The 22,307-nt window shown below is 44.9% G+C and overlaps 1 protein-coding gene across 25 annotated transcripts in view; it reads left to right on the top strand.

Annotated features, from left to right (window-relative positions):
- Positions 1–22,307, top strand: part of LOC115157974 (receptor-type tyrosine-protein phosphatase S) — a 280,182-nt gene that overhangs the window by 156,377 nt on the left and 101,498 nt on the right. For 16 of the 25 annotated variants that reach the window (XM_029706364.1, XM_029706362.1, XM_029706368.1 and 13 more), the window contains 3 exons: positions 13,679–13,867; positions 15,957–15,965; positions 20,793–20,810. In XM_029706364.1, coding sequence (XP_029562224.1) covers positions 13,679–13,867; positions 15,957–15,965; positions 20,793–20,810 — 216 coding nt within the window. The remainder of the gene's footprint in view (positions 1–13,678; positions 13,868–15,956; positions 15,966–20,792; positions 20,811–22,307) is intronic. The other 9 variants (XM_029706387.1, XM_029706383.1, XM_029706384.1 and 6 more) reach the window with 2 other exon arrangements.

Here is a 22,307-nt window from a genome sequence, read left to right as displayed (position 1 = left end):
CTTTTAAGTTGCATGTATTTGAAACGATCTACATTGGTCAGTCCAAAATTACTTTGGAATTCTGTCATGGAAATAAATGTGTTTCCTGTTTCCAAGTGACATATTCAGAAGGTGTAGAAAGAGATCCAGGAAAGATGAAGAGGAGATGAAGAGATGAGAAAGGGGGAGGTAAAGGGATGTGCTTGTGTGGGTGGAGCAGATGGGGACTGAGTCTTAATAAGACACTGTCAAATAGGGTGCAGATCTACCCCTTCCTCCTCTTCTCCCTCCTCCTCTGATCCACCTGCTGATCTCACCTTTAGCTCTCCCCCAAGTCCACATGCACTGAGCAGGCAGAGAGGGGGAGATGTAGAGGGGAGAGAGGGAAAACGAGGAGGAACAGACCATCAATAAATGGAGAGAGAGAGAGAGAGAGAGAGAGAGAGAATGAACAGAACAGTGATACAGCATTCAAGATGAAAGAAAGATGGGGAGACAGATATAGAGAAACCGACTAACAGAGGGACGAACAAGAGGAGAGGGGGGGAAAGAAACAAAATAACCCGAGAAAGAGAGAGAGAAAAAAGAAAGAAAGAGGCATAAGAAAGATGAGAGAGAATGAGAGAGGGGCCTCCATCTCAGTGGAGGCAACCCTAGCAGACCTCATTTGATTAAGTCTGCAGTGAACCGGCATTAACACCCGCCCAACTGTATTTGCCCACTGTATTATCTCCAAGCCAATTCCCATTCCCACTGCCTCACCTCCCTCTCTCTCTCTCTCTCTCTCAGCTGCTCCACTGCTGCATAATACATTTGTTTAGCACTGTTAAGATCTAGCACAATCTGCTATGGGGCTTTGCCGCGCATGGCTATATTTGCGTACACACCACTATCAATGTTATCCAAACGGGAAATGGTATTTCCCTATGTTTACATCCCATTTGTGTTGTGATAGAGCTATGCAGTTTTGTTAGTAATACTAATAGTTTGAAAGTGGTTATTTAGCTCTTGTATTAGAGGTGTTTGGTCATATTATACCTATCTATACTTTTAATGATGTGTTGGCTTCATGAGGTTATTGGTGGCGTTTTAAGTTTTAGTCTGCCCCTTTTTACTGACGTCATCTCTCACTGCTCAGCAGAGAAAACATCCCTCTGTCCATCTCTCACCCACCCCATCCTCCCCCTCTCATCCTCCCTGAGTGCCTGGGCTGAAATTTGTACGCCAAGCCCGGCTCCCTCCAGCTCCATCTCTCTCCAGCCCCCCTCAGAAAGTGCCTGGGAGACTGGAATGTACCTTTATTTAACCAGGCAAGTCAATTAAGAATAAATTGTTATTTACAATGACGGCCTGGCAAGAGGCAAAAGGCCTCCTGTGGGGACGGTGCTGGGATAAAAAAAAGATAGAGAATGGTTTGGCCAACTCAGTGGACCTGATTGGTTTATTACTTGGTGTAAAGTTTGGCTAAATGGATCCTGTGTCGGCTGCAACTCGACGATCCGGGCTAAATTGAAAGATCAGTGTCTCCGGGATTGGTTTTACAAGGGGATAAGTGCTCAATTGTTTGATTGCCCCTGTGACTCTCTGAGTTGAGATCAGACCTTCTGTTTTTCTCTCTTCAGTTCAGTGCTCTCTTTTTTTAACCCTTCTTAAGCTGAGTATCTCCCTCTTTGCCCGTCATCTCGTTTTTTCCCATCCATATCTGGAGGTGACCAAGCGGATAGACTGTACTGTTACACTAAACCTGCTCTGAAAGGAAAAGGAAAGTGGCGGATAAGGGTGGTTCCCATGGAAACGGGGCTCAGTGACGGCCCCTCGGAGGGCCAAGCACATTAATTGTGCTTTTTCTGTATTAGGCTCCCCATTAGCTGCTGCCAAGGCAGCCACTACTCTTCCTGGGGTCCAAGCAGAAACAAAACAACACATCAATACCTCTCACAAAGACAAGCAGTGACGCAGTCAATCTCTCCTCTACTATTGAGCCTGGAGAGATTGACATGCGTGTTCTTGATATTAGCCCTCTGTGCATATTTAAGGGCCAGCTGTGCTGCTCTGTTGTGGGACAACTGTAATTTTCCTATGTCCTTCTTTACACCACTTGACAATATAACTGGGCGGTAGTCCAGGTGGGATAAAACTAAGTCCTGTAGGACTTGTTTGGTTGATTGTGATGTCAAGAAAGCAAAGCAGCGCTTTATCACGGACAGACCTCTCCCCATCTTAGTAACCAGTTTACAATCTAGGGTTACACCAAGCAGGTTAGTCTCCTCAACTTGCTCATTTGCCTCATTATTAGATTTAAATGAGGGTTTAGTAAATGATTTGTCCCAAATATAATGTCTTTAGTTTTTATATATTTAGGATAAGCTTATTACTAGCCACCCATTCCAAAACTGACTGCAGCTCTTTGTTAAGGGTTGCAGTGATTCTTACTTAGCCATCTGATTCAATGAAGGACGGAGCCGAGTTCACCTTTTGGCCCAAAATTTAATTTAAGGGACTCCAAAGCTTTTTAGTATCATCCTAGTACAGTTTATTTGTCTTTAGTCACATGATTTCACATTTTATCAACCATTTCACACATATAATCCAGATACTGGCTGTTAGCACTTGGTGGTCTATAGAAACTTCCCACAAGAATCGACTTTAGGTGAGGCAGGTGAAGCTGTTGCCATATTATACTTCAACAGCATTTGACATGAGATCCTCTCTAAGCATTACAGGAACGTGATTCCGAATATATACAGCAACACCTCCCCCATTGGCATTCCTGTCTCTTCTATAGATGTTATAACCATGTGTTGCTACCACTGTATCATCAAATGAATGATCTAAGTGAGTTTCAGATATAGCCTGTATATGAATGTTATCTGATGTTAGTAAGTTATTGATTTCATAAACCTTGTTTCTCAGGTTACATATGTTAATGTAGGCACATTTTTTTTTGCCCTTTTCAGGGTTGCTTGTTTGTTTTTGGTGCTTTCCTGGGAAGCTTATCGGAGGTAGACATGACAGTGATATTTACATTTGAGCTGATAGTACAGGATGATCTGCCCACAGTGGGCTTCCTACTATGGCAAACAGACTCAGTGCTAACAGTGCAATTCAGGTCCATAGGCAAATGATTACTGCTGACAATAGCTGTCAGATTGACAGATGTATTCAGGGTAGTTAGAGGAACATAAATTAGGTTACTTATATTGACCGCACTACCGTGTCTACGAGAGGTTATATGCCTTTCATGTCCTCTGTTGATGATTATGACAGGGAGGACTGGAGCACTAATTGACCCAGGCCGTCAGGCTTTAAAACAGTTTGCAATGTTGCTGGAGATAAACCTGGAACCCCTGTGGTTAGGTTGAAAACGGTCTCTTTTAAAGAGTGCTGGTTGCACCCACAGCAAGTCAAAATTATCACCAAAGGAGACATTGTTGTTGCAAAGTTATTTTAGGTACTCGTTTAGGGCCACGAGGCGACTGAAACGTTCCCGAACCCCTTCGATAGCACGGGAGAGGGTCAGACATAATTATTTTCTTCCCTGTGCTAACGAGGGTGTTTAAAATGATTTTGTAGTCTTCCCTCAGTTCCTTAGATCACCTAAAGTGAAGGTCGTTACAACCAACGTGCGTGACGATGTTGCCAATATTAGAGTCGTTGGCCAGAACCGTGGGTAGGAGGGAGTTAATTCGGACACTGTCTCCTGGGTTGACAGTGGACCTTAGTCGGTCCACAGACCGTTGGCAGGCCGAAATGTCTCACCATTGAGCTGCCAACAATGACAGTGGTGGTGATGGTTGTGAATGAATAAAGAGGAGCCGGGGGAGGCGGCATGGGCCACCGTCCTCCAGAATAAACACGAGCCACTACCCAGGTGACTGATGCTGTACAACACAGAGGTCACACCAACTACCAAGTTCTGGCAGAACTGATAGGCCTTCAGTTCCCACACAGGACGCCATTTCGCTGCACATGATGTGTGGAGGGGAGTGGGAGAAGGGACGGGTTTCGATATCTCCTTGATAATCTCAGTATTTCACCCTCATGTACCCCCGCTCTGAGAATTCCCATAAAGGCTTACATAACAACGGCATTATTGCACAATACAACAAGCCACGGGAAGCACTTATTCCTACCTGCTCTGCCATGAAATATATTATATCCTACCTGCTCTGCCATGAAATATACTATATCCGCTGTTCCAGACACTATATCTCTGGAAGGAACATAGAATGAGAGAAAGGGAGACAGAAACACAAAAGAGAGACGGAGTGAGTAAGAGAAAAGAGAGTAAAGGAGAAAGGAATGGAGATGCTATCCGGACAGCTTTTCCTTGATTACAGAGCTTCTGTTCTAGAGCGCTGACTCAGCCTGACTGGCTTCATAGTAGCAGCTGTTAATATTTAAAGAAGCCTCTGCATCCTCTGCCTTAAAGGGCATGCCGCACGCAACTCACTGTTGCTCTAGCCCTGCCCCGCCGCCTCATCCCGCTCCTCGGCTGGCACCCGCTCCCTCCGCCAGGCACTGCCGTTGGCACTGGACCATGCAAAATGAACATCTGTTCCCTGAGTGCGCTGTTTGCCTTTTCTCCCCTCTCCCTCTGCTCCCTCTTCATCGACTTCGCACTGAGATTCTTGTCCAACACTAACCAACGCTCATCCGCATCAGGAGATGAGCGGACTGAACGGAACAGAAGCGTCTTTTTTCACAGAGCCGCTGGATGCTAAATTAGCACGGTGCGGATGGTGGTAATTAAAAGCAATGTTGACTTCTGTTGGGTTTTTGGTCGTTTCTGAACCGAACGTCTCCGAACAAGTTATATTGGGTCATTTACTGTAAGTGTGGGAGTTAATGGGAGGGTTTGTTTTTATGTCCTTGTCCTATTTTTCTTTCAATTTACTTCGTTGTTGTTTCTGGCATGTGCACTGTTGACTGAGTGAAAGTTAAACCACTGTGGCCAATTCTTCCGTTGAGGACCGGTCTTCCCAGGAAATTATGTTGAAATTGAAGCCTGGCTTCTTTGCTTTTAAAAGGAAGGGGCAGCCACATAAATATCCCCTCCTGTGTCCTGTCACTATCACAAAGGGAATGTCCTCTCTTTCCCTCTGGCTTTTTGTCATTCTGGGCACATCCTCTCACGCTTGTCGTGTTTTTAAACCATTTATTTATTCAACCGCTCCAACCGTCCTCCCAAGCAAGGATCCACTCCCCATGACACCCCTATTGCCTCCCACCCTGTTATTAGATGCTTAATTGCACAAAGCCAATGGCCCTAGAGGGAAATGTGGCCAATGTCACCCCCAATCCTTCACAATTATCATCTGACTCATTTTGGGTTTCAAAACCGTTCAGCTGATTGTGCTGTGTATGGTTGGGTTGATCGGGGATACAGGCCTTTGCAAGGCGATGGCCCCTGCTGTCTTTTGCTGTCTTTGGAGAGGTTCAGCGGGGAGCTCAATGCTCTAAGCTCAAATCATGGTTGTTTTGGCTCCGGCTGCAGAATGGGCTTAGAGAGGGCTCTCTGAAAAGGCCTCTCTCTTTCAGGTGAATGAAGTCTTCTCATGCAGCCTCGCTGGCCGTGTGCCTCCAAGCTTGCATTGTTGTATGGAGAATGAACAGGCGTGATTTGGAATTCCTTTTGTGTGTTTTATACTGTTTAAAGCATTTGTTATTGACTAGGGGGTGTCAACAATTCAACTGAAATTCTACCCCTTGAAACACAGATATAGGTAATAAGGCCAATTCTGCAGTAAATAGTTCTGTGTATTTGGCCTACTAATCAAAAGGAAGTAGTTTAATTGGCAAAACTGCAGCATTGCGGTGTGTAATGTAAATCCAAGCCCATGCCGTGAGGTGCCCCCTGCCGAATGCAACTTGACTGGTCGACGTCGTCTCTCAGAGAACAGGCATTTCTTCTAATGGCCCGGCCTCATCTCCCGTCTCCCCTGGAGTTCCCCTGTCTAACCCTGGGCCACTCAGGAACCCGGGCGAGCTGGCACGCTGGGCGAAACTTCACTACTTCACTGGCTGAAACAGAGTAGAGCTTTTTTTCTCTCAAATTTGGTACTGCCACCTCGCAGGCAGGAGATGGGTCGGGGCTGTCCTGGGCAATTACTTCTCTCTTGTCTTTTGCTGAGGTAGGGAGAGGGGCGGCCTGTGTTAGCCTGTGTTGGACTCAGCTGTGAAGTGTGAAAGCTGCTGAACATAGCCTCTGGCCCTCAGAGCCTTTGACATAAAGGCTTTCGGGTGTCAGTACTGGTGGTCAGGCTGTAGTGCTGTATCTCAAAATGCTGTATGGGGTATAAAGTTCAGTTCAATTGAGGTTGATGGGAGAAAGAGGAAGGGCGATGCGAGTTCAAAGTAGGGAAATGTGAAGACCTTTGGCACTTTAGTCCAACCTGTTTTCCTGGATTCTCACTTCTCTGGCACCCAATAGCATTCACTGAAGCAAGTCCACATTTAGGCTTCAGACGTGACAAATGTGTAGCCCCAGAGGGTATAGCTGTGGTTGTTATTGGACGTGGCTCTCGAAAAAAACCCTGCTACTGGGCTGCCGTTACAGTGGTTGGAACACACTGCTTGTGGCAAAGGCTACTTACAGTTTGACCAGTTGCGATGATAGCTTTACAAGTGCGGCCTAATAAGGTTGTATATTGGGTTTACAGGGATCTGGACAGTGTCTGTGGAACACTCACAGCACCGCTTCATATGCCAGAGGAAAGTTATCTTCACAGTGAGGGAACTGTTTAATTGGCGAGCACAAGAGTTGAAAAGCTGTTGAGGCCACAGACAGTCAATCAGAATGGAAGCGTAAACCGCTCTCCTAAAACAGACACACTGGGTCACCCCTGCAACCGTTATGTTCAAAAAGCTGATCCAAACTTGTTCAACTGCAATCTGGAGCGGCTCCAAACTTTTTTCTCCGTTTTGAGATTTGGATGTAAATTCCACTCTTGGTCCCGCGGTAAGCATGAAGAATTTCAGGGCGGCAGCGTAGCCTAGGGGTTAGAGCGTTGGACGAGTAACCGAAAGGTTGCAAGATCAAATCCCCGAGCTGACAAGATAGTTAGTCCACTGTTCCTAGACCATCATTGAAAATAAGAATTTGTTCTTAACTGACTTGCCTAGTTAAACAAAGGTTAACCTCTCTCTCTCTCCCACGGTTCACACTATTCAACAGCCAGTGAAAAATCAGAGCGCCAAATTCAAAATTTCAAAGTTCTCAAACATATAACTGTTTTACACCATTTTAAAGGTACACGTCTCCTTAATGTAACCACATTGTCCGATTTCAAAAAGGCTTTATGGCGAAAGCATAAAGTTAGATTATATTAGGACAGTTCCAACACAAGAAAAAGCACACAGCCATTTTCATAGCAAGGACAGGTGTCACAAAAACCAGAAAACCAGCTAAAATTATGCACTAACCTTTGACGATCTTCATCAGATGACACTCCTAGGACATCATGTTACACACTACATGCATTTTTTGTTCGATAAAGTTCATATTTATATCCATAAACCCCATTTTACATTGGCGCATGATGTTCAGAAAATATTTTGCCTCCAATACTGGCGGTGAATCAGCACAACAATTTACAAAAATACTCACCATAAACGTTGATAAAATATTAAACTGTTATTCAAAGAATTATAGATGAACATCTCCTTTATGCAAACGCTGTGACAGATTTAAGGAAAGCACACTTTGCAATAATCTCAGTACTGCGCTCAGAAAGATACACTAGGCAATACAGATACCCGCCATTTTGGAGTCATCTAAAATCATAAATAGCATTACAAATATTCACTTACCTTTGATGATCTTCATCAGAAGGCACTTCCAGGTATCCCAGGTCCACAATAAATGTTGTTTTGTTTGATAAAGTCCTTAATTTATGTCCAAATAGCTCCTTGTTGTTAGCGCGTTCAGTTAGCTACTCCAAATGTAGGAAGCGCGCGGAAAATGTCACGACGAAAAGTAAAAAAAGTTATATTTACGTTCGTTCAAACATGTCAAACGTTGTATAGCATCAATCTTTAGGGCCTTTTTCACTTAGAACTTCAATAATATTCCAACCGGACGATTACAATGTCTTGAAAAATGTTTTGGAACACAGCTAACTCTCACGTGAACCCGCGCCAATGAACGCCAGTACTTTCCTGAGTCAACAACTTCCAACTTCCTCTGTTTGCTCTCTGTTCATCATAGACGCCTCAAACAACTTTCTAAAGACTGTTGACATCTAATGGAAGCCTTAGGAAGTGCAAAATGAACCCTAAGTCACTGTGTGTTTGATAGGCAATGACTTGAAAGGACTACAAGCACCAGAATTAACACTTCCTGGTTAGATTTTTCTCAGGTTTTTGCCTGCCATATGAGTTCTGTTATACTCACAAACATCATTCAAACAGTTTTAGAAACTTCAGAGTGTTTTCTATCCAAATCTACTAATAATATGCATATTCTAGTTCCTGGGCCCGAGTAGTAGGCCGTTTAATTTGGGTACGTTTTTCATCTGGCCGTGAAAATACTGTCCCCTACCCTAGAGAGGTTAAGTTATTATATATTTTTTTAAATACCAATAGGTACCGGTCACCTCTCAGAGCATGCAGACTGTGAAAATGCAGTGCACTGGGAAGGAGAGGTTGAGCGCATGCTGCATAATACCCATTATCTACCTGAGATTGGAGTCCGAAGGTGAGCACAACTAAGAGGCCGTGATTAGTTTTCCTATGCTGCTTCTCTCCCCTCTCCCCTTGTGGCGGTCCATGCTGACACAGGTGCAGCCAAAAACGACGCTACCCAGGACCCCCTGAAAGACCTGTGCCCGCTTCTGCCATCCCCCTACCTTTCCCCCACAAACAATCTTCAGCCTCACCAGCCGACGCTCTCTCTCTCTCTCTCTCTCCACTGTTCCCCGAGTGCCGAAGACGTTGATGTTGATTAAGGCAGCCCAGGGGTTGGGTTAAATGCGGAAGACACACTTCAGTTGAATGCATTCAGTTGTACAACTGACTAGGTATCCTCCTTTCCCCTTTCTTTCTCTCTTTCTAAATTGAATTACATTAAATTCAAATTGCTTTATTGGCATTATGTAACAAAGTACATATTGCCCCAGCGTACTTTGGAAATTAAGTTATTCATTTACAATATAATTAAAATAATAATAATAGTAATCAAGATTGTCAACGGGACAACCGGTAACAACAATAATCAAGTGTAAAGGACTGTGTGCTGGTGTCTTAGCTAGCTAGCTAGCAGCTTCAATGGCAGTGGGCACGGCATGTAGTAAGTGACGCATAGTGAGCACAGCATGTAGTGGGAGCGGCATATAGTAAATGCGGTCTGCAGATGGACCCTTCTCCCTAGCCTGCTTCAGTGGTCTTGTTGCTATGGTTACCACCCGTAAACAGTTGGAGCTAGTTAGTAAGCTAACTAACAAATTTGAACTTAGCTAGCGAGCCTGATTAAGATCGCTCTTTTAACTCACACTCTGTCAATCTTTTCCTCTTGTGTTGATCTTCAGTTGTCCATCTCCGGAGTCCGAACAACTGGGGCTGCAGAATAGTTAAATGTCTATTTATTCAAAGGCTATGGTAATACTGAGGCTTTTCTCTCTCTCTCTCTCTCTCTTTCTCTCTCTCTCTCTTTTTCTCTCTTTTTCTCTCTCTCTCTCTCGCTCTCTCTCTCTCTCTGTGTCCCTGCAGCCCCAGCACTCATCCCTCTCTACCCTCTCTTCCTCCACGGTCTCTCTGTGATATTAATGTACAGCCTTTTGTAAAGCCCCATTGCTGGCTGTGGCGAGGGGTAATCAGTTAACCTGATTATGCCACTGATGAAATTAAATCATTTCGGTAAGTGAAAATAATAATATGAGTAATAAGTGCGGGGGATGGAGGTTCACCGATGGCATTTGCTGCAGTCCCTGGCAGTGCTGGGAAAGTGTTTTTTTTTCCCAACCCCTTTCGGGATGGTAATAGATGGAGCTTTGATGCCAGCCTATCAGAAAGGGTGACATCATTTGCTTCAATAGCTACTCTGTCAAGTTGCATTTTACACCTGTCCGCTCTGATTCACAAGTCCAGGTCAGGAGAAGTGGAGTGATTTTAATGTTAGTAACGGGATTTATTTGGGTGTAAAAACTCCCATCTCAAGATGACCATCTCATGTGGACCCGTAGATCGCAGAAAACGAGAAAGGGGACATGACAGCAGGCATGAGTCCACAGATGTAATGTCATCATGCGGTTGCTAAGCTTACCTATCAGATTAAAGGCTTTGCACCTGTCTCTTGCGTAATGACATTAAAGAGCGCAGCACAATTAAAGACAATTACAGATAATGAGCACCAACCCTGCTTTGCGCCGCCACTTTGCTGGGTCCTCAGCCAGCTGTTGGATGGCGTAGATAACATATGTAATCCAACATTGTGATCGTCATAATGACACCATTTTCAGACGCACAGCCTCTGAGGATGGCCAGGGTCAGATTAAGCTGCCCAGATACCAATTCCTCTGCAAGAGCACCAACACGTAATTGCAAGGCACTGCCAATTTCAAGCATCAATGGGACACGTGTTTTCTAAAAGCGACAGTAAACAAAAGCCCTCTACAAATATGGGGGCGAAAACTGGTTTGCATGCTGGGTAAAGTATGCTTTCAACGTCCCCCCTCTCCTGTGAAAGCCAATGTAACCGCTGAGTGATCTGGGATATTTTTAGTGTAATGGATAAGGTTCGTTCTAAATCTCTCCAATTAAGGATTGGTGTGGGGGTTAGTGCATTAGCCGTAGCCGTAAAACATAAACAGACATGGCAGGACTGCGGAGCTGACCCAGGCGGGGGTGTACTTGCTACCTGTGTAAAAATCCAGTCGCAGCGTGACTGACGAACGCATGACGATGAGCGATGAGCGTTCGGACACCCTTCTGGGGAATTAAACAATGGCTTTGCAACTGACCGATCGGGTTGCAGCAGGGCTGATTTGATTTGTTCCGGAGAGTTGTCATTGCGGAGAACACTGGTCATACACATATATAATCGATGCCAGTCCTAGGACGCCCTCAGGGAAACTCTGGGTACAATCAACTCTCGTCATTGTCTGCTCTCCCTCTCTCTCTCTCTGTCTTTTCTTTTCCTTTTCTCAGGCTGGCTGACCCTGAACTAACATTATTTTTTTTAAACAGTGATTTATTTATTCTTGCATGGCAGGTTCTATCGGCAGGGGAGATTGTATCCAACACCATTCCTGGGGAAGCTAATAGCTTCCGCATGGTATTTACCAAGGAGGGGGATTTTTAGGCTGCTGTCTCCGATCTGGGAACAGCAGGTAATGATAGTGTAATTGCTCTGCAATTCCTCCACTCCAGCACTTTTTGTTGTCTGACTCCTCGTTCATTCCTTTACCCACCCTCCGCCACTCCGAGCTCCTCTAGACGTCTCTGCACTGATGCCTGCCTCCCTCGCCCAATTTAATTATACTCAAACCAAATTACTCATCGTATGTTCTCGCGGCTTCATTTACTACTAGATGTGGTTAGAGAAGTTGCTCTCCCACTTCCAGGGCGTTGAAGCGAACTTAATGGGATGTAAAGCGTGGATGGATGCTCAACGTCACACATCTCCGAGAGCCTCCTGGAGAAGTGGGACAGCACAGCCTGCCTCTTGTGGGGAAAACACAGGTCTGTCCTGCCAGTATAACCGGAGGGGATAGCGGAGTCCCATCACTCTTAACACGTCTAACACATAGTATATTGATGTCACAGAGGGACTAGTAGAGAGAGAGAGAGTAAGGGAGACTCACACAGCTCTGTCCCATCGTCAAGTGTGGGATGAAATATACAGGCTCGCTGCAGCGTTCAGCCCTCAGGGGAACCGCAGTACAAAGAGATTATACATCAGCATTCGTTAATAATCGATGGAGAGGATTCGGCATGGAGCCTAAAACAGCACAAATGCCTTTCATTCTTTTGAACCAAATACTGAAATATTTAGTCTTCTCTGCTGGTGTCAGTACCCATGCTTGGAAGTCTGTGAGGGGGCCTACTTTAGAGGCCTCTCGCTCATGCTTTCTCTCTCTTGTCTGTTTCTCAGTTATCTTCGCTCTCTTTCTCTCTAACCTCACTTTTTCTCTCATTCTCTGTCTTACTCTCAGATAATCTCTCTCTCTTATTCTCCCTGGATAGCTGCTTACCCCCGCTTGTACCACTCTTCTCCGTGACTCAAACTAAACTGACTGGCCTTATTTCCTCATTCAAGCGGTCTCCAGGAGTTGACATGCCCGTCATGATGTCTGGCAGTTCATGTGAGGTCATTGTCCGTACTCTGAAGACAAGAGATTACCTCTGCTGTTTTTCCTCCACAGCTGGCTCAGTAGCCGGAGGCGTCTGATGCATATTACACCGCAGGGGGTAGTCTCAGGTTCTCAATGCCCAACCGTGAGTCACAACTCAGCTCTTCTGAAGACGCTCCAGAGCCCATGTCCATGTCCAGAAGACTAGCAACAATGGGAGATTCCCCATTCTAATAACACTTAGCATTAAATGCGCTGCTAGTTATGAACCTCTAACTAGCCCCTCGTTGCTTGATGGCGCTAAATTGGTTCAGCGTGCATGACCAAGTACTACAGTAATTGCTAAATTGCCACAGTGTAAAACAACTGAATGGCTAATTAGCCTGCTAGTGCTGTATGTGTTCCCTCCCTGTTTGAAAGTGCGCTTTGACTAGCATTACTAGTGTTTGTTTATGGAAAGACCAGTGGTGATAGACAAGGCACTTCTCTAATCGTAGCCTTGAGTGTTGTTGTGTCCTGGAGTGTGGTTGGGGTGGGCTTGGTGGTACACAACGGGCACAAGCTGTTGTTTATATTTGTTTGAATACTCACTCACAGGTACTTGAAATTCAGGCTGGGTATTCTGTATTCTAATTGGTCAGCTGTGTTTGAGTGGGCTGCTACATCTCCTCAGATTGGCTCAGCCCAGTTTACCCATTTAGAATGAGGAAGTAGGAAGTAGGAGGCAGATATTTCTGGGATTACAAAACATTTGCCTGTCAGGTTTGCTTTTTCCCTCCTCGGGAGTCGGGGTTCCAGTGTCTCCCGTTCCCAGGTGAGTAAGGCCGGGACTTCTTGGACCTCAGAGGAGTGTAGTGTTGTGGGCTTATTAATTATGATCCTAATATGCTCTATTGGTTTATCGGAGTTGATCTGTCTCTGCGCCGAGCGTAATCCCAAACTCTAGAGGTGCAGCTGTCTGCCGTTGTTCTGATTAGGATATTCGGTGACTGAAGCGTGAATGGCCACTGTCCTTTAGGCCTGTGATAAAGCATATTAGAGGATACAGTTAGGGTGCTGATCTGTCATCAGGTTATACAACAAAAGTATTGTTTTTTTTATTTTGAAATATCCATCATGCTATTTTCTTCCCTATGTGTAAGTAGAGGTATGTGGATTAAGCTGTGTTAGAATGGGTACAGTGATCCCTCTTGTGACTCTCATGGAACACAGCCTCCATTTGAATTAGTCACATTAAAGCAGGACATTTATTGCTTTAACCAACTACCTAAGAGTGTTGATAAACGATAGTCATTTGGTACTCTTACTTAGACTCACTATGGAGTAGTGCTGCTGCAGTAGCGATGTAGCTAGTCAATTAATTTAACCAATATACATAACCATGTCTCTTTCCTTTGTCCCCTCTACAGAGGACTTGCTCCCGACAGGATTCCCCAACATAGACATGGGTCCCCAGCTCAAAGTGGTGGAGCGCACACGGACGGCCACCATGCTTTGTGCTGCCAGCGGCAACCCTGATCCAGAAATCACCTGGTTCAAGGACTTCCTGCCCATAGACCCCAATGCAAGTAACGGGCGAATCAAACAGCTGCGCTCAGGTAAGGAAGTGATGCACTTTTTGCTGCCCTCTTATTCTGCTTGACTTTCTATGTCCTGTTGCTTAGCTACACCTTCAGCTGCCCCGATTGATTTTGAAGGATTTTGAAATGGTACAAAAAAAAGTGAGCGCACACGATTCAGTTTGTGAGCGCTGTAGCTTAGCCATGAAACGTCATGATTGATACGCGATGACTGGCAGGATGATTTTGGCTTGATACTGTTCAATACCTCTGATCGAGGGCAGGTCCCACTCATAAAGGATTCCCTAGGACTCAGAAATGTGTCATAGAGAGAGAGAGAAAGAGAGGCTTGGTCTAGACGTCACCGCCACAATACTGTAAGAGATGCTACCATTGATTAAACTTTATTGAGAGACCCAGTAAATAAAAAGTATAATTATATACCTAATTAAATGACAGCCCAAGAGCGGCCCCAGGCAACAGGGGGAAGATATTGTGGGTCGATGATTTGTCACCATCAGAAAAATCCAATGCATCCCATTTGATTTGCAGCTGCTAATGTAAAAGGGTGGACAACACTAAATAAAGAGTCTGTTGCAATCGAGTTCTTGCCCTATTTATGGTCCCTGCGAACTGCACACAGAAACACTTCATTTGTATCCACTTTTAAGGCTGGCTAGGTTTGACCGAAATAGAAAACTGCAGTTTTTATGGACCTTTTGACTCTTTGAAATGTAGCAAACAACAAATGCCTGTTTTCTATGACCTTTGGCCCGCAAGAAGTTGTAGCTGAAAATATACACTTCAATTTCACCACAAGAAATCCCATGGTGTCAAAAGAAAGTGTTAGCTCACTTAGATGATGTTGTACAACTTTCCAAGTGCTCCGTGTCTTGGTGTTAGCGGACGGGGTTTACCCTGTGGGGGTATCAGGAGCTTGCCGAGTGCTTTGGAGTGCCGAGGTTGTGTGCAAAATACTCTTGACTACCCTATCTGAGGACAGCAGTCCACTGTAGGGGATTCCTAGGAAGCAAGTTTTTTTTCCTTAACTTATGTAAATGTTTAGGGTCTAGAGCTCGTTTTAGCACACAGTCAGGGCTCTTCCTGGGCTCTAACCATAGGAGGCATATTCATTGAGCCTCATTTTTCGATTGTACGGACAAACATGCATACTGAAACATGATTAGGCTTGACATCCTGAGATGTTTTGTGTGTTTGCACCTTTTTGCTCATAGTGAGGCTCAAAGAGTTTCAGAGGAAGGTGGGTGCGGTGGGTTGGTACAGTATTTTCGTCTCATGAGCTGTCTGATATTGTACACATCTACCCCATGTTTGCGTCTCTCACTTGTCTCTCTGTTTCACAATGCCTTTACTTTTCTCTGCACGTCTGCTTTTTGCACTGAGAGCGGATTGCCTCGCTGTATCTCTGTGTGTGTTATGTCTGTCTGTCTGTTGAAACGATGATGTGTCACTCTGAATACACATCATGCAGACTTCAACAACCTCCATTTGACCTTCAGCTGACCCACAACAGTTCTCACCACTAAACAATAACAATAACAAAACGGGACAACAAAATAACTAATTCAACCAAATAACTCATTCTCTAACCTGAAGTTGAACACTATTCGATAATTAAAGTGTCTAAAATGTAAAAATGTATTCCAATTTTATAAGCACGTACAAATACATTGGTTAATACTTTGTCCCTGATATGCATCACATATTTTTTACCTCTGGCATTTTACAATGAATAAGGCATTTGGCAAATTACATTTTGTCAAGTAACAACCCTAAGTAATAAAGCCAGAATAATTCAATAAAATGTAATTAAATACAATTTTAACATTTTAGATTTTAAATACGGCACAGTTTTACACACATGTAAAGAAGTGCTACATTTACTCAATGCTAACATCTTTACTACCTGAACACCTGCGTGAATATGACATTTTGTGTGAAAAATGTCATGTAATATGTGCCTTCTCGGGTAGTAAAAGACCCACCTAAACAGTGTCATTCCAGAACTCTATGTGGTACTACTCCCAGAGTAAAACCAAACCGTAAAATAAATTGTTCTGTTTTTCCTTCTTTCTGTTTGTTTTTCTGTTCCCCTTATAATTTCCAGAAGCCTTTGGTAAGTGTCTAAGTCCACAAGCCCCCCCCCCCACTGTCCCCGAAGCAGATGGCATTTTAACTAGTTTTAAAATGCATGCCACACATCCTCTCCTCTACCTTCTTCCTCCCCATCTTCTTCTCTCTGTCCTTTTCCTACCCTCCCTTTTTTACTTTTTCTCTATTCCCTCCCACTAATGTGAACCGTCTTTGGCTCCCAGATTTGAGTAGAAAGGTGAAACAAGGACAGGAACCTGGGTGGGGTGTGTGTTTGTGTCCCACACACTTCTCACCCTCTACTTAAAAACAGTACTATGTTGGCCAAGCTACTCTCACCACCTCTGTCATATGGTTCTATGTAAACAGTTCCAAATGCTGTGGTGTAGAAGTTTGACTCTATTACTGAGGTGTAGGACAATGAGATGAGTGTACTAGTCTAAAAATATTAAGAAAATCCAGTGTTTTAGGGATAGACAAATATTACATTTGTCCCACAAACACACGCACACGCATACACACGCATACACACACACGCACACACACACACACACACACACACACACACACACACACACACACACACACACACACACACACACACACACACACACACACACACACACACACACACACACACACACACACACACACACACACACACATACATACACACACACACATATGAGAAAGCACACAGTCGAGGGCTTCAGTGACCCTGTCTAAAAAGGCTTGGAAAGTGTAGTGGTGACGGGGTGAATTGGAGTTCTTTCCAGGTTTTGGGGGCGTTGCAGGAGCGTTGTGTGGCTGAACCTTCCAGCCCCCACACTGTGGCCAGCTCGACCTTCCCTTCTGAGCCAAATATTTTCTCAAGAAATACTTTTGATGCTGCCCAGTACTCCCCCACGGTCTGTTAAAACTCAAACTAAAGCTTTGTAGCCCTTTTTTTGTGTTTGTTTTTTACAACATTTCTACACTTCTGATTTTATCAGAGGCCTGCGTTTTATATAACTCTATTATATTTTGGGGCAAATTAAAGGGCGTTTCAAATTCATGCCTAGTTGTCTGGTATAAAGGCCTATTCCAGCAATGATAGCTTTGGGGCCCGACTTTGTTGAAGATGGCTTGCTGTTGTTACTGGAGACCCCAGTCCACCAGCAAGCTGAATTTATGCTGATGAGCAAAGGCCTGCGCACCCAAACCCCCTCAGCTGCGATCATTTCCAGTCAAGCAGCTGAACTCTCATCTTTAATTCCCCTTTTCAAAAGGAACGGAGCAGACGCTTCAAACGCTCAAGGTAGAAGAAATACTTCAATATTGTTTCTCTCTTGAGGTGTGAGAGATGCGTTTCGGATTCCATCTTTGTTCAGTGAAGTTCGGAGGTTGGTGCTTTCTTCTCCGCCGAGTACGCCATGCCTCTCTCCATTTGTTTGAAGCCGAGGCATTCATTAACTTTTCGTTTTGGTGCCAGGCATCTCTTCGTCAGTGATATATGGGAACGTATCCAGGTGTGTGTACAGCACTCCTGACACTGCCGGCAGTGCCCTTGGAGACATGCATTTTTAAAAGCCGAGGAAGAAAGCTGGAAAAGTTCCCATGGTGGTTAAACTTCCTGAATAGGGGCTGTCTTTTTTTTTGCCTTTGCGTGATCTGGTTGCTGGTTGGCTGTTGCTGTAGCCACTTGATTTAGCTGCAGGCAGACTTGACCCAGGGGCGATTCTGGGATTGATGGGTTCCACAATGTGGAGTGGGGGTGGGGTGTACTGAGCGTTCAGCAGCTTACTCTTACCCCCGTCCCTCACAAACACACGCTACCATCCCAGTATCACACGCCACTGTGTTTACCATGTACACCCCACATCTTAAAAAGATGGCGTTATAGCCAGATAAAAAACATGAGCTGCATTTGGACGCAGCTCGTGTAGTGTTGAGCCTCTGGAGACAGTGCTTACTGCTGTGCTGGCAGAGCTGTGATATTTGCATGCGGAATCCCCGAGGTGAGTTCCTCCGGAGGTGTGAAGGAGGCCTGACATTTCTCTCCCATCCCCATGGCTCTCGACCCCAGGCCCTCGCTGGCCTTGTCAGGCTGGGCAGATTAGCGAGAGAGAAGCGAGGGAGAGAAAGAGGGAGCGAGAGTAACGTGGGATGCGTACATATTCTTAAAGAATGAGGTCTCTATTCAGTCTCTTTGCAGCAATGGTTTGGCATTTGACAGGTTTGGCATATGACCTGAATCTCTCCCCAAGATACTGGACGGTTCGGCGCTACAAGCCTGCTGTGGACTTTTTTCTACACGCACATACACATGCTGAAAAACTAATGTGCAGACACACATCATAGATACAAATGGTGGGCAAGCACAGATGCTCTAAACATCACAGAACATCATCCATGGGCAGGGATAGAACAGTAGGAGCTGGCATGATTCAGTCAGACAGATGTACAGATGTGGTGGCGACCAGGTGTTGTAACATCCAGGGTGCCAGGAGCCCAGAGGGGTCTCCATGGACACGAAAAGGTCATCCAGACATCCGGGGTGGCACTTGGCCCAACCAGCCCACCGCACCCCACACCTCTTTCCACTCCAACCCAGATGGGCTAGGTGTCCAGATTGGCATTGCCTCTGGACACCTAGCCACATCCACAACAATCCTTTTTTGCTCCACATGTAGGATTTTACACACACGGTTTGAGGCATTATGCAGAGTCAATGATGCCACTGCTGGCTATTGCACAGAAGGTCATTGGCCGTTAAGGTACATTTAAGTCACTCTGACCTTAAGCCGATCTAGCCACAGTTCACCAGAGCTTAAAATCAGAGTTTATGACTTGCGTGTATATACTGTAATAATACAGGTGGATCTGGATTGGTGCCACGCACACAGACTGATTTTCATCGTCCTTAGTGGTCAAGCTCAACCAGAGCCCTTCGGTGTTCAATTTACATATGCATTGGCATTGTAAATGCATAGTTAGTCTCTTGAGCACTGACATTTTCGATTTTTCCTAATTTTCAGAGATTAACAAGTCATTCCTTCACTTAGGCTCTGAGAGAAGAATAAACCTTATAGTTTTTATTTCCCTGTTTCCTTTCTGCTCCCTTTTCTTTACTTTCAGATATGTTCTGTGAAAATGATAATTACATTGTAGGTTTTGATGTTTCTTTCAGACCAAATCGCTTTGAACTTCACAACTAATTTTCTATGCACTCCTTTGTTAAATCTTCCTATCCCCTCTTTTTTACTCAGGATCCACAGTTGACAATCCTTTCTTTACAAACATACTTTATTAACCTTAACCTAACCTAACCAAACCTAACCTTAACCAAACCTAACCCTCACCTAACCAAACCTGAACTAGTAACTTCTTACTCCTAACTAAAGTTCTGACTTCACCGGAGAACAAATAAATCCACAAGCTTTCTGCTACCCTTAAACTCTAACTCTAACAACTTAACATACCCAAACCCTGTCCCCCTTTCTGTGTTGTTGGATATCTCTTATATGAGCATTTTAAAAGGATTAAATGTTTTGCCAGATTTTCGAGGAACCTGCAAGTGATATATTTCTGGGACTGTAACATCCATGGAGAATCGAAAACCATGCAAAACATCCAAGCTCAACACTCAAACCTCCCCACTGCTGGAAGAACAAAGGAGCACTCTGTACCCAGAGCAGGAACAGTAGACCTAAAACAGAAGCCGTTATAAATCACGTCTGTGGTTCCAACATTGCGGTGGCTTCCTTACAGCATAGTCTCGCCTCAGACTTAGCTTCGCTGACCAGCTATGAAAGACAGAGGGTAGTTTTTGTGTCTGCGATTCTAGCTCCCTGTAGTCACACTGGCACACAGGCCATGGCTGTAGTGTCAGCCACAACAGGCTGCATTAACCTTTGACCCCTGCGCTGTGTGCTGCAGGCCTGGGCGCTAAATAGGGCACCTCCACTGGGCTGGCGCGCCCTGGTGGCACTCTCAGGGGGTAGCTCAGGGCAGAACACTGTCAGTCTGCTGTTCTGACTCATCCAGAGAGGGAGGGAGATAGAAAGAGGTAGCAAGAGTGGCACAAAAAAAGAGGAAGAGCATTGAAGAAAAGGGAAGGTGAAAGTGTGAGAGGAAAAGGAGCACAAAAAAAAGAGATACAATGGCGGAGACTAAAAAGAGTAAGAGAGTAAGAAAGAAAGACTGGAGTTAGGTTGGCTCTCTTTTCCCACTCACGTCTCTGTTCCAGGGGGACCTACTGTACGTTAGGTAGCAGCTCAGAACCCCAGGAGAGCCACGCTACCCTCCCAATTAGGTGCCAAACCCAATGCTCATTACAGTTCCAATCCTCTGCCCAGCCTCTCTTCTACAGAGTGTGGGTAGTCTGGTAGGAGTAACAGAGCTGTCAACTGTTTGGCTTCCCAACCCAAGGTCACTTAGCTGGGAAAAGGCTTTACGTGATCTTAGCAGGCATGTCGACTTAAGGCCAATCCTATTTCGACTTGCCTTATCAGTGGGAATAGTGGCAATGATAAAACACACACGCCAAGACCCCAAGCTTCTCTCTGAACTCAGGCACTGCATTGTGTTCTCCCCTTAATATGGCTGAGGAGAAGAGAGGGAGAGGAGGAGATAAGGACGAGAGTGTGCCCGCCATACTAACTCCCTGTTCCTTTGTGAGATCAGCAGTGGGAGGTCTTTCCAGTCCCAATGAATTTGAAAGTTCCCTTGACAAGAAACTCTTAAACACTTTGATAATTACGGCCAATTAGCAAGGAACTGGTCGATTCACCAAACAAATAACTCCTGGCTCCTACTAATGTTAATCTTGAACTAAACTGTTGTCTTCTTCGTTTTGTATCTCTTCTTCCAGAGGGTACCCCCATCCGAGGTAAGACTTTAAACTAACAACAAAACTGAACCTTAACCTCTAATCTAACCAGACTTAACCACCCCTATTCAAATGAAGTGACTAAACTGAGTGAGCTCCTTCTCCAAAGAAATCAAGCCTTTTTATATGTCCAGCTAACATTCATATTTTGTCCTTTGTGTCTTTGTCTATGTGTGTATGTGTCTGTGTTTTTCCCCTTTTGTGTTTCATTCCATCCTTAGTGTGTGTTCTGTGTTTGTTAACCCCTTCAATGTGAGAACTACCGATGCAATTTCAATCTGGTGTTGGAGTTGGGGGGTTATTAGGGGTGGTTTGTTTGCTTTTGCCTCTGACATTTCAAATGTTTGGAGACGGCGGGGTGGGTTTTGGGAAGTATTTGTTGATCTTACCAGGCTAATGAATGCTGGGTAAACTGTATCCCCTCCGTCAGCCCTGATATCCTCTCCCGTTGCAGTGGCGGCCGGGGCGATGACCACATTACGTATGTTAATGTTCCGCCCCGCTGCCGCCTCCTTATGAGTCCTGGCAGGAGACGCTCCCGGAATGTCGGAGTAACTTGCATAAATTACGTTTGATTTCCATCCCCTGCTGCTGCACTGTGGCGCGGCTTAGGAACATGAAGTGGAGTACGGGAATAGGCACTGGGCATTTCTAAAATGGCTGTGGCCACTGCATTAAACAGCATACGAGATGCATTGTCCAAACCAAATGACAGGCTATAAGGGAGAGGATGTGACGGTTGAATGGAACACAGGAAATTGTGGGAAATTATTGCTACCATGGCTGCGGTGACTGATATGGAAGGTCAAAGTCCACATTGGATTATTCCTATACCCTCTGCCATTCTTGATCATCCAGCTGGGCCACACTTGACACACTATCTCCCAAAGGTTGATCTTTGTACTCTATTGTTTTAAAGTGATCTTAACTGTGTTTGAAATAAAATGGCTTCCTTTACAGGGGTAAGCAGGTAGGTAAACGCCTAATTTCTCTGTCAGTATTTCACCTCATATTTTGGGGGATTGGGCCAATAGTGGCAGGCAGGGATGGGTGGTTAGGATGTTATTATGATCAACAAGTTCATCTTTTGTTTGAGGAGTGATACTAGTATTCATCAGTTAAAGATCTTTGCCTATCTTTTTATTACCATACATAAGTGAGCCCATAGACAATAAACAAAATCCAACTACACCAGGATCCCCAGTACATGCAAGCAGAGCCTTGTCCGTAAACCAGCGAACAACCATATCCATATTGTCTGGCATAAAAAGGTCCCCTTAAAAAGCGAGCGTGGGGAACAAAAGCGAGCGTGACTTATAAACTTTTCATTTGCATAATGAGATTAGCGAACCACAACAGACAGTTCCCTCACTATCGGAGCTCTACTGGAAGCTCCACTGAAACCAGTCCCAGAGACCTGAACTGTCCCCCTATCCCAGATGATTTATAGGGACATGGGTGGTTTGTGGATGCATCAAAGCAAAAGGGATGGTGGGA

Source organism: Salmo trutta, chromosome 22, assembly GCF_901001165.1.
Source record: "Salmo trutta chromosome 22, fSalTru1.1, whole genome shotgun sequence".
In the NCBI taxonomy this organism is placed as follows: domain Eukaryota; kingdom Metazoa; phylum Chordata; class Actinopteri; order Salmoniformes; family Salmonidae; genus Salmo; species Salmo trutta.
This window is presented reverse-complemented; position numbering and strand designations above follow the sequence as displayed.